General features: G+C 41.4%; 1 protein-coding gene across 1 annotated transcript in view; it reads right to left on the bottom strand.

The window, feature by feature from the left end:
- Positions 1–485: 485 nt before the first annotated feature.
- MCTP2 (multiple C2 and transmembrane domain containing 2) overlaps positions 486–17,154 on the bottom strand; it is a 196,719-nt gene continuing 180,050 nt past the window's right edge. The window contains exons 20-23 of the mRNA XM_073653317.1: positions 10,645–10,754; positions 7,183–7,292; positions 2,994–3,091; positions 486–1,092 (exon numbers count right to left, since the gene is read on the bottom strand). Coding sequence (XP_073509418.1) covers positions 1,024–1,092; positions 2,994–3,091; positions 7,183–7,292; positions 10,645–10,754 — 387 coding nt within the window. The 3' untranslated portion in view covers positions 486–1,023. The remainder of the gene's footprint in view (positions 1,093–2,993; positions 3,092–7,182; positions 7,293–10,644; positions 10,755–17,154) is intronic.

The following is a 17,154-nucleotide window of genomic DNA, read 5'->3' as shown; positions in this document are numbered from 1 at the left end:
GGGATGTCCAGTAAACAAAATGGTTTTAAAGAAAAGCCTGTAAACGTTCAACCATGACTTAACATCGGCGTCGTCATTGAAATCTCTTCATGGGATTTTTGTAGTGTTCAGCAAAGTTGTAAAAATAGATTACATAAATATATCTCTATTATATTACTATGTACAGTTTGGCAGTAAGGTGCAGTTTATATTTTCCCTCTTGAAAGGTATTGCAGCTTCGGCAAATAAAGGGTGTTCTTTATATAATAAAGTATACTGAAAAATCGAGTAACTTTTTATCAATTCATTACCATTTTCAAGAGCTCTCCCCTTGCAGTTGTTCATAAGGACCCTTCACATTTTACTCCCAAGGGATAAAAATCTGTTGTGATCACAAGATGGACACAAAGATGCATTGCTCGTTACAAGACACAGCTCGGATATCTGTGCTGTAACAAGCACCCATGTCCTTCACAGATTCCCATCCATTAGACGTAAAAAAATGATTGTTTTTTTTTTTTTTTTTTTAGATTTCTTTTACTTACATTCCTTTATTTGTATTAGCCCTTGATCTAAGAAAATCAAGTATGCCTAGCATTATGCAGCTTACATAGATTGTGCTACTAAAGGCAACCTATAAGAATATACGGGGCAGTTACTCAGGAACACATGGATATTTTTGTAGACATGGGGTAACAAAGCTTACAGTATCCAGGGCTTTTGTATGGTAAATTGTAGGCTTTGGTCTCGGATCATCCAATATCATGGTAAAACTTGCCCCCTTTTCCAAGGAAAAAAACCAAGGCAAAAAAAACAACCACATATACAAAGAATATTACTTATTTTTTTTCACCCATGGATGAGGTTTAACTGAAACCAGTCAGAAACCTGCATGGTTTAAGGAAAATCTTAAAGGAACACTCTGGGGGAAAACCCGCCCCCTAGGATCCTGTGCTTTGGTTTCATTCAAGTCCCAGGCTCATGATGAAATAGTGCACAATTTCACACAGGTAAATCCGAGAAGATGGAGAATGTATTCATCAGTTACAATCCGCTCCTCTTCTTTCTCATGGCACCTTGGTTGCTGTTGGGTTTGAGCTCGGCATATTGCACCTGAAAAAAAGTAAATAGGCATGACGTTTGCTATTAAGCAATTCTAGCTTTCTTCAGAGTGAGTTAATGGCTCCCCAAGGAGATACTCAGGGAATCCACAGAACATTCAGGGTAATGAATCATTTTCAAAACATAAAAACACTGAGAATTAATTGGTAGTCTGAATGGAGGTACTTCTACATGTGCAAATATTAAGTGCAGATCTTATTTTAATGAGACTGAGCATTTTCTAACAGATTTTAGCAGTGGCAAATAGGTGTCCTTTTACTGACTTACGGCTATTACAACGTGCTACACAAGTGAATTAAAAAGCCCCCAGGGAAACAACAAAAAAATTCACATTAGTGAAATATAACAAGCGTACTGCAAGCCTATAAATAAGAATGACAAGCAGGGAAAGCAAAGGAAACCTACAACATCCATTGCACAAAGTGCTCCGAATGGCTCGGTATGCTTGGTCTAACAGACTCACAGTCTACAACTTACATGTTTTCTAAGCAGAATGTTCCTAACGTTTGGAACGGGACTGGGTAAACTAATCTGAGAACATAAGAGGGTATTCTTGCCTATGGCAAATACTACCTAAAAATGATACTTTATCTGTATGCAGCCATTTGTGCCATCACTGAAAAACACACGCCAACTAAATGAACATGGCCACTTAGCAGTGCGGGTCATGCTGGCATCTGCAGTTCTGCCACTTCCACATAATGCACTATGTAGAATATGTTCTCATAACTCTACTATATAATAACGCAATGAAATAAAATGCAAATGAGTATTAGATCAGGAAAAAAATCATTTGGTGTTCGTAGGTAGGTATCATCACAGAGGGAAGAAAAATTCCAGCATCAGCCATGATATAAATTGTTAAAACATGACTTTTAATTGCATATTATTGCAAACATTACATTTTAAATAACACAATTAAAAGTCATGTTTTAACAATTTATACCATGGCGGACACTGGAATTTTTCTTATCTACGTTGCTCTCTGCCCAGAAGCCGGGCTGGAGTCCGTGCACCACAGTTTTTGATGGAGGCATTCCTTCCACACTTTGTGAGCTTTTCCCTTCCCACTTCCCCCTATTTTTTCTTTTAGGAATCGTCCCATACCAGTACAGCAAAAACAAACTTTCCAAATAACTCTGCACAATGTATATAACCCTAGCTGTTATGGCACACAAATAGGTTTATCAGGTCCTGCTTCTCCTATGTATACCTTCGGAAAATCAAGTCAAGACCCGTTCTCATATTAAGGTGGTATTATGATGTGCTGGATATGTGGCATGCCTGTGGCTACGTAGTATATATTCACTGGGACTCATATATTTCCATAAAAGTGTCAGGATCTCAGCATTTAGCGAGTGCCAACCCCATAAAATGGCAGCTATAGGAGTGCCACGCATATAGAAGTGCATAAAAGATCAAAAGCTTACAGTAAGGCAGATTTGCATCCACCTTCTTCCCCAAATTGCCTTTGGCCATCATGGCTAGCTTTACAGATTGCTCATTTTGCGGCCAGCTCTCCCCACTCCCTATACACATGGACGTACACCAAGGCTGAGCATGTGTATTAAAAAGGTGACAGTTACCCCCATACACCGACTGTCTGCCAATCCGGCAAACATTGGTATGTTTGCTTAAGTTATAAGTGCCATAATAGCTTTTAATGTCACAAATTTACCCTAATAAAGGCCTTAAATCCTAAAAAAAAAAAGTTTCATAGATGACATTTTGATTATCATCAAATTCCTAGAGTCTATTGTAAGCACAAATTAATGATATCTGTATATCATTTTTGTGCAGTCATACTTGGTGTATTAGTAGGAAAGGTTGGTAAATTTGCAAGCCACAATTAAACAGCATAATAGTAACAAAAAAAACTAAAGAAAACTTGCCTTTTGAACATCAGATGGTACCCTGGAGAGAAAATCTAGAAACTCATTATTGTCGATGGCGTATGGGTTCCGAAGCTTCTTTGTAAATTTATTGACGCCTGCAAAGAAAAATCCATTTGAGCTTATTCCTACTTTTAAAAGAATGAATGCCAGCACATCAGCTAAGGCAGTGTGAGCAAATTCACAGGTTAGGAATGAGTGTGAAAACCTGGTGTCCGGGCATTATTTTACTTGTTTTTTCTCCTATTTTACTTGTGACTTAAAACTGATCACACAAGAAAATAGAAAAAAAAAATGGCCACCCAGTCTTCCATTCTGTATCTCGCGCAGTATTTAGCTTCAAACTTAAGAACCTCATTATATTAGATCGGTGTGAAAACACCCATGTCACACTGCATGTAGATTAGGCAGAAAGTATGAATAATGATAGTGGGGTCTATGTAGTGTTACCACGAATGCAGTTTGCTTTGCATTACATAGAGTCTAGCACGAATACTTTATAATCTGCAAATTAGTTATCGCTAAGGTACAGTATCAGGTTAGCTAAAATTTTTAACCTTTATATTTTCATTTTTAATGAATAATTAATAAAGTGCAAAAATAGTGCCACAGATGAACCAAACACCACCACAAGTGATGAGATGACCAGAGCCTCCAACGACAGATCAAGTCTACTGTCAGAGACAGTGACAAGCAGGAAGCCGTAATAATGTCATTGACTAATACATGCCAAGATGGTCATTCCTTTTCAATAATTACCAGTATTGCTTGTATATTTCAGGTATAGTGTTGCAGCCAGTCTTAATCAGATCTGACCAAATTAGATCACCTACAGGATACCCATCCTCATTCCTCAAAACAGGTGTCTCAAAAATTACTATACTCTGAGGAAATACAATCCAAGAAAAACTCTACATTCACACATTGAATATTGGTTTGTAGAGGTAGTTTCCAACTGGATTATTCCATATTTAGATGCAGATGCAGCCACAACAATTCTCTGCAAATGCTGCAGAACCCTTGGAACATGCTTAATTATGCACATATCCTAGTACAACATCATGGGTAGGTATACACTGCAGAACAAATTAGCAGAGAGAAAATGCATATCATATATAGGCTTCAGATATATAAATGGCAGACTTATTATCAGAAGATTGGAACGATCTCACCCCTTTTATCTTCAATATCATTGCCAGAGACCATCATGGGGAACTCTATACTTGCGGCATACATAGATAGAGATGGGGTAGTTGTTCTGAGCAATTATTCCCGACGCGTTTCATCAGCATTTAGACTCATCAGGGGAACATTTTTTAGAGAGAGATGGTCTGTCTATCAAGAGACCACATATTGCTGCCAGGCATGTGTGATTTAAGAGCGTCGCTCCATCTTGGCTCCTCCCTCGGCATGTGACGAAGAGACCGGCCTGTAACCCATACTTCCGGTGTGTGAACTGCATATCCGGTCCGGAGGAACGCAAACCAGGACACCACTTCCGGTGCGCGCGCCCGCATCGTCCGGATTTGTCTAAAGCGGTCACCATAAAGACAGAGGAAAGTGAATCATTCCCTCTACACCTTGCCGCAAATGGACATAGGTGTGCTGATCAAGACAAATGGCCACTGTGTTACAACAGAGCAAGGCCATGGTGGATCAGTTTAATTGACTAAGGCGTATTATATATAATGCCTTTAAGTCATACCCATGAACTAGATTATAGCAAACAATGGATGCAAATGGTCTAGAAATTTACACCTTTTATTTGCCTCTTACCATCCTTTCACTACATACCAGCATGTTAGGGGCTAAACTGTACCTTGGAATGGCACCTGAAGGTAATAGTATATTACTCGGTCCATTTCTACCTTAAGCCAGTTACGAAGCCAACCAGACATTTCATGCAAGTGGGAAGAAAAGGGACAGATAATGGCATCTGTTTTCTGGGAGTCTTTTGAAGTCAGATTTGACTACAAAGTATTCAACTTTAGGGGCAATGACCAATAAGTTAGAGAGGCCTGACTAGGGCTCCAAAGCAAACCAGAACCTCCATCAACTGAAAGACCTTTTCCTTCTGGGGTGCTACTTTGCTTCAGGCAATCCTCCTTTGGAAAAGTGTGCAGTCTGTTGTTACAAATTAGGAGCAGCACCATATTATACCAAAATCATATCTAAAGGCCTAAACTACTGGAGGTTTTGCAGATTTTTCCATGGGGTCTTACAGTGGTTGGTAATTCTAGAGCATCATCTGATTGATTCAAATATCAACCACAGCATCAAGATAATTTTCAGATATTAATATGTATACAAAAGACAATGGATATCAGTACATCTTAGGCTCTGTGCACACGCAGCGTTTGAGGTGTTTTATTCTGCATAGATTTGTAACAAAACCTGAAGGATTTCCCAGTACCAGCAAAGTGAATGAGATTCATGACGTCTCATGCACATTGTTTGCTTTTTCCTTACAGATTTAAATCTGCAGCATGTCAATTTTTTCAGCGTTTTTGCTGCAGATTTCTCCCATAGGATCAAACGTGCCATAAACGCACCTGTTTTGAGCTATGTTTTTTCTGCCAACACATCAGTATTTGCAGCAGATTTTTCAGCTGCAAATACTGAACGTTTGCACATACCCTTAAAAGGGTTGTCCCACAAGCAAAGTACATTTTAATTAATAGACCTTAGAATAAAAAGTTCTACAGTTGGATGTGTAAAAAAAAAATGTTCCTGTGCTGAGATGATGCTATTAATGTGCCCCTGTGTAATGGATGTACCACGGCCCCTAGGCAGGGGAGATAGCAAAAGAGTATACAGACAGGACAACATGGAATCACAGATGATTTTGTGAGGTAAAAAAAGTAGGAAAACGTTTTATCCTTTCAGAAAGCAGCAGCTTTGATCCCCATCTGTCCAGTCTGTATACTCTTTTGTTTCCTCCCCTGTCCAGGAGATGTGGTATGATCAGACCATGTTCCTGCACGGTCAGACACAGCCATTACACAGTACACAGCAGGGGCACATTTAGAAGATTATCTCAGCACAGGAACATTTATTTTTAAACACCTCCAATTGTGGAACTTATCCCTATTCCAAGATCTATTAGTTAAAGTGTACTGTTTATAGGACCACCCCTTTAAGTTAGATGGTTTGGCAGACCGCCATCTCTCCTGAGCTGGTGTCAAGGGTGTATCAGATGTGACAGACAATCGCCCTGCAGTTGGCTGCAGAAGATCTCTTCGTTTCGCATTACAGACACCTTCTTAGATCTGTCTCACACTAGGACCCAGTGGCTACCTCCCTCCTGATAATTGACACCCATGCCTGGTTGTTTAAATACTTTATTTGCTACAGGGTGGTGCCATTGATATTCACTTGTTCCCTTGTGAAGGCTTGGAGCTATTGCAGTCTGTTTACTTCCTCTCTGGTGCCTAGGAGGATGTTTGGTGTAATCTCTCTAAAGTCGGCTCAAGCTAAGTTACTTACCCCCGTGTTTGTCTACCTTTTTGTCTTTAGTTGTTAGTGCAGACTGACTAGTGCTCATCCCCCACCTTCCCTATCCAGGGCCAAGCTCTAGGGAAATACAGGGTTTATGTTCCTGTGCGGCGATTGGTGAGGAACCAATATAGGGATATATCAGATCAGCTTAGGAGGTCTCCCCCTCCCCCCCCTTTCCCTAGTGTCTGGGCTCCCTTCCCCTCTTCCTTTTGTGTTGCACTTAGTCTTTCCTACACCTTGCGTGACAGCTGGGCACAACTGTCTCCTCTATGAGAGAGCCTCCGGGAAATCCCTCAAGCAGTGACTTATTTCCCCACGGAATAAAAGGATCGATTGTTGAAATTCCAACAGTTGGATCCTTCTTTCCCCCAACCATCATCTGTCACGAAAGAGTCAGGAGCACCCTCATACACATGCCGGTACTGGTGGGTTAGGCAAACCTATATGTAATGCGTATGGAAGCCTTTAAAGTTGGGTTAGCCCTTTATAGGGACAAATATTGTTACATCCAGGACGACTGTATATGGTTTCAATAACCAATACAGGTTTCTGAAGTGTCTACAGAATACAGATTTTTTTGTGTGTGTTTAACACCTCTTACTATGAACCTGAAGTATCCTGAGGTAGAGACATATTGGTAGAATAAATCTGTATAAATGTAAGATTTACATTAAGATATAAAACCACTTACCCCAGATGAGAATGATATACCGTAACGGTATAAAATATAAAATAACAGTTGCAACCAAGAGTATGGAACAGGCGAGCAAAGAAAGAAATGGCACGCTCCAATTAAATGTACTAGAAAACCAAAAAAAAAAAAAAAAACTTTTAGAATTTACGGTTTCATGTACAATTGGTAACAATAGAATATTACTAGTTTTCACAAACTAAAATATGGACCATTTGTAATTGAAGCGAGACATGATATAATGTAAGGGGTTAAAGAGGTACACATGTTCTGTAACCCGGTGCAGAAGACACAGTAAACTGCCTTTGACTTTTGTGTCCTAGTGTCATAAATAATGAATGTTAAATCTGAACAAGTTTGCCTGTTTTACAAACAAGACACAGAGTCCATTTTGCGTGTGCCATTTCCTCCGTCCGATGCTCATACATGAATGCACACACCCATCTATAAACACCACGCTATGTACATTGACAGCAGGTGTTCGAGAGCTCATGTGGCTGGTCCACCGCCCAGAAACATTTAAGTGTTCTGTACTGTACTTGCTGTTTCACGGTGGCTCTCTTATTTTCAGCCTCATGGTACCAGGCTTTACTCAAAATAAACTGGCTGCCTGCGATGCATGCTGATCAGGAGACGCACTGTGTAATCAGGAGGGAGTTCAGCTCGGCTCCTGGGGAGTTTAAAAAGGTTGGAAAGTATTTTTTCCTTCAATGACTTTAAAACCACTTACAAAAAGATGCACGGACAAAGGAGCAGCAAGTCAAGACAAAAGAAACATCGCAAGGCACAGAAGTGTTCTTCTAAATATTGAATATAATAAAATAATTTCAGCTACCGTGATTAAAATTAAATGTTGCATATCCGCTCCAAATAAATGTAAAAAATGATGGCTCTGTATCAAGTCTGGCGATTTGTACACCGCCTTGATAAAGAATGTAACCAACAAATAAAGTTGCACTCTACAGGTGCTATAGCATGTAAACCTGAAATATATGAAATTTGAATTGCTTTACTGCTCTAGATAATAATCAGAAAAAAAGGAGATGCTTAGCACATAATTTGGTCATGCAGCCCGGTAGCCAAGGACAAGGCGATCTCCTGTTGCTGGGAACCTAACCTAATGTGAATCTTCTCCTAGGCTGAAGCCTACATTTATATGGGAAGGTAGGATCCTGCTGTAATTCAAACCGCCACAGACTGATGGGTGGAGTGCTCAGAGAGCCTCTATATAAATAGCAAAAGACTGAACGTCACTTCCAAACAGAAAACTGGTGTGTACAGGTGCAAACTAAGACTAGCCATCTCTATACAAAACCCATCAGCCCATGGCAGTTTTAATTACAGCTGGAGGATTGGGAACATATATACAGCATTGTAGTATGCTTTAACAGAGGGCTGATACATGCTGGCATTACTTTACAGTATATGGGGAAAACCTGGTGATTGATTCCCTTTAAGCTCCAGCCTCATTTCATAAAATGGACCTGTTGTAAAAAAAAGTTGTGCAAACATTTTTGCAACATTTTTCAGTCCAAAACTGAGAAATCATGGCTTACTTCTTTCTTTTTGGGCCTACAGTATACTGGAGGCATTAAAACTCCTGTCACAATATACCACTTTCAAGGAAAATGTTGAAATGGTCAGATTTTTTGGTTACATTACAATAAAACATAATAAGTTAAAAAAAATAAAAAAAAAAAATCTTGCAAAAATTTTTTTTAGTGGGACTGACCTTGACAATACTTTTAAAAGTAATTTCTCTTGAATAATAATAATAAATAATAATCTTTATTTTTTATAAAGCGCCAACATAGTCTGCAGCGTTTTACAGACATTATCATCACTGTTCCCATTGGGGCTCACAATCTAAATTCCCTATCAGTAAGTCTTTGGAGCGTGGGAGGAAACTGGAGACCCCCCCACTCAAACACGGGGAGAACATACAAACTGTTGCTAACCACTGAGCCACTGTGCTGTCCAGCAGCACAAAATAAATGCAGCTTTAGAGTGAATATCACCTAAAACCATGGCATTTAAGGTCCATAGGTGTTTGTGGATATTGTTTTATAAACCACCATAGTGAGCCTTCCAAATCTTAAGATGCACTAGACAAATTGTGCAGAGATTGGATTTACAGATACAGCGAGATCTAAGGGTATATGATCAGGAATAGTAGTGTTTTGGGCGCAGCATATTTTCGCTGTGTCAAAAAGGCTGTGTTCTACATTAACACGTGTTTTGGAGCATGTGCATGTGGATTTACCGCATCTAATGACAGTCATTGGGGAAAAATACGCAGCGGAGACAAATTCACATGCTGCGGATCATCTACCCGTACTGTGGGCGAGTTTATGCAGCCATAAAAAGAAGCAGAGTGGGTATGGGATTCCTATAAATCCCATCCACTGTGCTTGCAATGTAGAATGCAGCATTTTGGATACCACGAAAATACGCTGCGTCCAAAACGCTACTATTCCTGATCGCGGTCACGTACCCCAAATGAACTTTTGCAGTGTTACATTTAACGCTACCTCTTAATTTTCCTATACCATAGTAACAGGCAGGCAGCATGTTCTCTTTTCTAACTTAAGGCCCCATACACAGACTAAAGTAGGCCAAACACACAGATTTCGGCTAAAAGTCTAATATGTAAAGGGGCTTCCTGACTCTCCTCAATAGTTTATTGGGGAAGACATGTATACAGTCGTTGGAATTTGAATGGCAGATCCTTTGGTTCAGTGGAACTTAAGTAGTAGAAGTTTAAGCCACTACCAAGAGGAGTATGGGGTGGTCAGAATATACAGCCGTCAACCAGCCATCTAGAATGTATGGGGGTCTATAAAGGAGTCTGTCTGCACAGAATCCAATTTGGTGATATCCCGGTGCAATGTAATTTGAGTCAGAGTAACCTTTGCAAAAAAAAAAAGGCAGAATTGGGAAAACAGTAATTCGGGTGTGCATTTTTGGCTATATCCACTTTGCAAAGATTGATATATTCGTTTAAGGGACATGTTTAAAAAAAAGGCCTGTCCATTAAGGTGAGTTGGATGGGGTAGCAGCATTTCAGAGCAAAGCAAAGATGTCCACATTGTGAGAATCTGTTGCTGATCCTGTGGCTCGGGCAGCATGAACCACGTGACAGATTCCTTTAAAATAATATATATTTTTTTAATTCTAAATTGTTTTAGATGACAAATCTGGTTTCTAAAGATATAATGCCTAACCATACTTTAACCAGTCTGTCCCCATTCACACACATCTGACATACTCTACCACTGTGCTAGAGCCTAGTGACTATAGATTAAGGAGACTGATTGAATATGCGTTTGCTGACTTGACGTACATGCTGGCAAGGTCACAAAGCATATATCCTACCATATTACTAACTATAATACTTGATCCCAATGGTTAATCACCCATACACTGCAGAGGAGGAAGGTCTACAGAAAACAGAAAACTTACTTTTTTATTCGCTCTCCAAAGCAAGCAATTTCTTCTAAAATGTTTTGCGCTGTAATAACTATATCTTGTACCATTTGGATCCGGTCTCTGATGCTCTTTCTCTCAGATTCCTGGAGAGTAAATAAAAACACAATTTAAGAAAAAAAAAGAGAGTCTATTATTGTTCACTACATACAAGTGATCTCCGAACAAGTAACACACAGTAGTTTGCTTAACTTTGTCGGAGGAATAACGAATAAGAAATGGTGGCATGTGAAGAGCCAGGACAAGCCTACTCGTGCTGCAGCAGTGAGACATCATCTGGCAGAGCCATCGACGTCCTGCTGACTTTATTTACACATTTCAGATCGAACCAAGAAATGTGGTTATAACACAGTTTAACAAGCACAACATTACTTCTGCTGTAACTATCAAGCTGCTCAAGAAGAGCAGGGCAGACTCAATCTGAGCAACACAATAGAAATCGTATGGCTTTTTCTTTATTACTGAAAAACATACAGAAAAGTCACTTTGTTTAGAAAATGCATTAGCTTGGTCATGTGTTTTGTTGTGAAATTGTGGCATAAAAATACATAACGAAGATAATAGTATGATAAAGGATAGAAGATTACATTGTACAATGCAGGAATAAATTCACAATCGGATGTTTCATACACAAAACCCTGAAATGCAAAGGATTGTCATCTTTTCATAATGAATTCCCTACAATTTTAAGTTTTCCACCAGTGAATATAAACACTAAGTCTATTTCATTTTTGCAGGGGTGGACATACGGCAGGTGCTGCAGGTTCAGCTGGGCAGGTGCCTGTGAGGGGAGGGGGCCCTTGCCACTTAACAGAACAGTAACCACAGTGCATCTATACTCTGCAGTTTTTGGAAGAGAATGCTGCTGTCCAGGGGCGTAACGATCGAGGTCAGAGGTTGCGACTGAGATCAAGCCCGTGTGGGTGAAGGGGTCTGCCGACGCCAGTGCAAACTTCAGCTTAATGTATGTCCTCGGGCCCGTGCGGGTGAGAGACCCGCCGGGTCTGTGCACTGCAATAAACACTGCCAGACAATCAGAGGCCAGCAGCACGTGACTGGGGGCAGATATATATCAGGATGGGGAACATGTATACCAGGATAAGGGACTTCTATACCAGGATGGGGGAGAAATATATACAAGGATTGGGCCCAGGATACGGGCCATATATACCAGGGTATTGGGTATATTGTATATATACCATATATACCAGAATATTGTAGGCAGCACGGTGGCTCAGTGGTTAGCACTGCAGCCTTGCAGCGCTGGGGTCCTGGGTTCAACTCCCACCAAGGACAACATCTGCAAGGAGTTTGTATGTTCTCCCTGTGTTTGCGTGGGTTTCCGGTATCCTCCTACACTGCAAAGACATACTGATAGGGAATCTAGATTGTGAGCCCCAATGGGGACAGTGCCCATAATGTCTGTAAATTGTCTGAATTGTAAAGCGCTGCGGAATATGTTGGCGCTACAGAAATAAAAAGATTATTATTATTATTACCAGGATAGAGGATATATACACTGCTCAAAAAAATAAAGGGAAAACAAACAACACAATGTAACTCCAACTCAATCACACTTCTGTGAAATCAACCTGTCCAGTTATGAAGCAACACTGGTTGTGAATCAATTTCTCTTGCTGTTGTGCAAATGGACAAGCAACCGGTAATAATGATAGGCAATTAGCAAAAGGAGTGGTTCTAGAGGTGGTGACCACAGACCATTTCTCTGTTCTCATCCTTTTTGGCTGTTTTGTTCACTTTTGCATTTTGTCATTGTTCTTACCCCTAGAGGTACAGTAGCACGATGTGGTGTCTACAGTACAACCCACAGAAGTTGCTCAGGTAGTGCGGCTCATCCAGGATGGCACATCAATGAGAGCTGTGGCAAGAAGGGTAGCTGTGTCTGTCAGCACAGTGTCCAGAGCATGGAGCAGGTACCAGGAGACAGGCCAGTACATCAGGAGACACGGAGGGGGCAGTAGGAGGGCAACAACCCAGCAGAAGGACTGCTACTTCCTCCTTTGTGCAAGGAGGAACAGGAGGAGCAGGGCCAGAGCCCTGCAAAATGACCTCTAGCAGGCCACTAACATCCATGTGTCTGCTGAAACTGTCAGAAACAGACTCCATGAGGGTGGTATAAGGGCCCGACATCCACAAATGGGTGTTGAGCTTACAGCCCAACACCAGGCAGGGAGATTCGCAGATTCCACATTGGCACCCTGTGCTCTTCACGGATAAGCGCAGGTTCACACAGAGCACATGTGACAGACGTGACAGTCTGGAGATGCCGTGGATATAGTCCTGCAACATCCTCCAGCATGATCGGGTTGGCAGTGGGTCAGTAATAGTGTGAGGAGACATTTCTTTGGAGAGCCGCACAGCCCTCCATGTGCTAGCCAGGAGGTACCTGGCTGCCATTAGGTACCGGGATGAGATCCTCAGACCCATTGTGAGACCATAAGCAAGTGCAGTGGGCCCTGGGTTCCTTCTGATGCATGACAATGCTAGGCCTCATGTGGCTCAAGTGTGTACATAGTTCCTGCATGATGAAAGCATTGATGCTTTGGACTGGCCTGCCCGTTCCCCAGACCTGAATCCAAATCGAGCACATCTGAGATCATGTGTTGTTCCATCCACCAACGCCAAGTTGCACCACAGACTGTCCAGAAGTTGACTGATGCCTTAATCCAGGTCTGGGAGGAGATCCTTCAGGAGAACATCCCCCGCTTCATCAGGAGCATGCCCAGGCATTGTGGAGAGGTCATTCAGGCATGTGGAGGCCACACACTACTGAGCATCATTTCCTTGTCTTGAGGCATTTCCACTGAAGTTGGATCAGCCTGTAAATTAATTTTCCACTTTGATTTTGAGTATCATTCCAAATCCAGACCTCCGTGGGATATTAATTTTGATTTGCATTGATCATTCTTATGTTTTATTGTTTTCAACGCATTATACTATGTAATGAATAAAGATTTGCAACTGAAATATTTTGAGCAGATTATAAATATTACACACACACACACACACACACACACACACACACACAAGAATGGGGCCAGGGTGAGGGACATATGTACCAGGATGGAAAACATTACCACATAATGGGGAGGGGGTGCAACTGTTAAGTCCTTATAGTATTTAGAATGCTAAAGAGCCCACGTGTCTGACCAACATGTGGGGTGGCCCCATCAGACTCAAGTTACGCCACTGCTGCACTCATCTCCTCGTGAAGATTCTCCTCCGACAGTACAAGGGTCTGGGAGGTACCTATTCCTGACACTATGACAGAGCTCAGTTGATGCCTTTATAAAAATGTAATTTGCTTTTTGTAGTTGGTTTATGACAGGACTCCTGTCCAGCACCAGTAGCATAGAAGGCAGATGCTAAAGGCTCATTCACATGACCATATTTTTCTTCCGAGTGAGGTCCGTGGAAAAAAAAAAAAAAAAAGGAAAACACTAGGACCAATGTTATTCTTGGGGCTGTGCAAATGAGCGGTTATTTTTTTAGTGATCGAATGTGCATGTGAATATCATTTCAGCATGCACTAGTTTCCTTCGAAAAAATTGGATGAGACTTGTCCATTCAAGTCTATAGGTGCGTGAAAAAAAAAAAAAATAAAAATCAGATGCCATAATGAGCCACCGTATTGAATTTTTTTTTACGGATACATTGCAAATCTGTAACATAGGAAACTGTAAGTGGTCTTGTAAATTAATAACAGCTGCTGTAAAAAAAATGGATTGCATAAAAACAAAACAAAAAACCAACAACATACAGTTTCTTGCAAAAACGCAGACTTTTAGTGATAATTATTTAAAAACATTGTCAAAGCTATAAATGTCGGAAGGAAAAAGAAAATTGTTCTAGTCATTTTAATTGCAGCACCAAAGTTTACATCAAGAAAGGAATTAAATGTCAAACTTGGAGGCATATAATTGCCTATTTTTAGGTGTTTTTTTGCATTCTTTAGTAAAAATTACAATTAAAAATGTGTGTGTATATATATATACATATATATATATATATATATATATATACATATATATATACATACATACACACACACATACACATGCCTTTTATATATTTGTGTAATGTATATATGCATTCATAATACATAAGTATGTGCATATTTCACATATTAGTCTGTTGAATTATTCTAATATAAATGAAACATAGAGCGTAGTTTTCAGAATAAGCCATTGTGTATGTACATGAGTAATAACAGAATATCTTGAAATAATGACATAGAATCATAGAATGTTAGAGTTGGAGGGGACCTCCAGGGTCAGTGTCAGATGTCCGTCCAGCCTCTGTTTGATGACTTCCATTCAAGGAGAACTTACCACTAGTGTTGAGCATTCCGATACTGAATTATCGGGTATCGACCGATATTCGCGGTATCGGAATTCCGATACTGAGTTCCGATACTTTTAGAATATCGGATACCGGAATCGGAAGTTCCCATAACGCAATGAGCCAGTGTGATTTTATTCAGCCAATGAGGATCCTAAGAAGTGTGGGCACATCCTGTTAGGCATGTAGGCTTGTTAACTAATGGCATGGCTGTGATTGGCTGCTGAAATGATGTCATGATGCACTATAAAAGCCGCCGCCATTTTGGGCTCACTCTGCTGTGAATTCAGTTAGGGATAGGACGCTGCTGTTCTGAGGGACAGTTTTAGCTACCTATTTGCTCTATTGTGCTACTTTATAAACCGCTGTGCCTTGCAGCGCTAGTGCACAGTGCTCTGTACTGTTCACGGCTGTCTGCGAGGTCTCTGTGTGTGAGTGCAGCTCATGCTGTAGTGTGTGCTTCAGCCACGTCTGGTTGTAGTGCACAGTGCGTGTCACTGCCTCATACATTGTCCTTTTTTGCTAATGGCTCATTTTTCCTGATTTCTCCTATTAGTGTGGTGGTTCCATCCGTATCCAGCTACATTGGTTCCAAACACACTATATAGGAGTAGATAGAGGAGCCTTTCTGCAGCATTGTGCCCTGCAGCCCCAGCCAGATTAGTATTAGCCTATTTTTTGTAGCCTCATCTATTGCATTGTAGGTTACCTTCCTGCATTGTAATAGCTACAAAAAGTTTGTGATACTATCGGTATTACATCTTTGGGCACATCCAGTGTCTTTTTGTGACAAAAAAAAACTAAATAAAGTTCACCAAACACTCCACTTTACAGTTGTGTAGGCCACATTAGCTCATATTAAAGTCTAGTCCACACTTTATAAAATTAGTGTTTCTTATACCTGTTAGCAGCTGTTCAGGAATAAGCACACTAAGCCCTTACTACTTTTCTGCCCATCTTTATCAGTCTACCAAGATGAAGAAGGCAGGGAGTAAGGCATGTGGTCGTGGTCATGGAGTTTCTGCAGGGAGAGGACATGAGGATTCTGTGCCTGCAGGGAGAGGACATGGGGATTCTGTGCCTGCTGTGGGCACCAGTGACTCAGCATCCCCCAGTTTTGCCAGGGAACAGTCCTTTATGCGCAGCTTTGTAGGAGCTCACCATACCCCACTGTTGCGGGAGGACCAAATTGAAGCCGTTGTCGGATGGATGGCAGCTAACGCATCGACTTCAATTAGTTCCAGATCCTCTCAGGTCCTGAGCACTGAAGAGCACCCATCTGTCTCTTCACCACCTGCCAAATTGCCCAGGCAGTCAGAGAGCCCTGGACAGGAGCCATCTCTACTTCTGTTCTCTGAATCTCTTGGCTTGGAAAGAGGGGGCCAGCCAAGCAGAATTCTAGAATTTGAAGAAGAGGTAGTATGCAGTGATGCGCAACCGTTTTGTCTCTCTGAATCTGAAGAGGCGGGTGGGCCAGTGCCTATAGTCAGCAGCACACCTCAGTAAGCATCTGATGATGAGACTCAGGTGCCACTTTCTGGTGCATACTGTGCTGTCGAGACTACCCAGGAGAAGCAGTTGTTTGAAGAGGGTGGTGTAGATGATGAGGTCCTTGACCCATCATGGCGTGAGGGACAGGAAGGTGGTGGGAGCAGCTCTGAGGAAGAGATTCCCCGAATGGGCCAAAAAGGAGGGAGAAGGAGGGGGCAGACTTGGTTGCCTGTAGCCTCCACTTCGGCACCCATTAGGAGCATGCCTCTTCCAAAACCCAAAACGGGCGCTCCCAAGACTTGCAGTGCCTGGTCCTTTTTTGACACAGTTGCAGATGACATTTGCTTTGTCAAATGCAAGCTGTGTAATCAGAAGGTGAAAAGAGGGAAAAGTGTCAGCAACCTCAATACCACAAATATGTGGAAACATGTGCGGACCAAGCACGTAGTGGAGTTACAAAGACACACTGAAGACCTAGCCCAACCTACAGCGCCACCTACCACCTCTTCAGCTCGTGTTGTAGCCTCTCCCTCCAGCTCACACACAGCTGGTTCGGCTTCCTCACAGGATCGCCATGGAAGAACCTCTGGCACTGTTGTACAGAGACACAGTGTAATTCCACCCACAGCACCA

Source organism: Phyllobates terribilis, unplaced genomic scaffold (assembly GCF_046119375.1).
Source record: "Phyllobates terribilis strain yellow unplaced genomic scaffold, ASM4611937v1 Scaffold_11__3_contigs__length_659146591, whole genome shotgun sequence".
In the NCBI taxonomy this organism is placed as follows: Eukaryota; Metazoa; Chordata; class Amphibia; order Anura; family Dendrobatidae; genus Phyllobates; species Phyllobates terribilis.
Note: the sequence above shows the minus strand (reverse complement) of the source record. Positions and strands in the feature narration are given on the sequence as shown.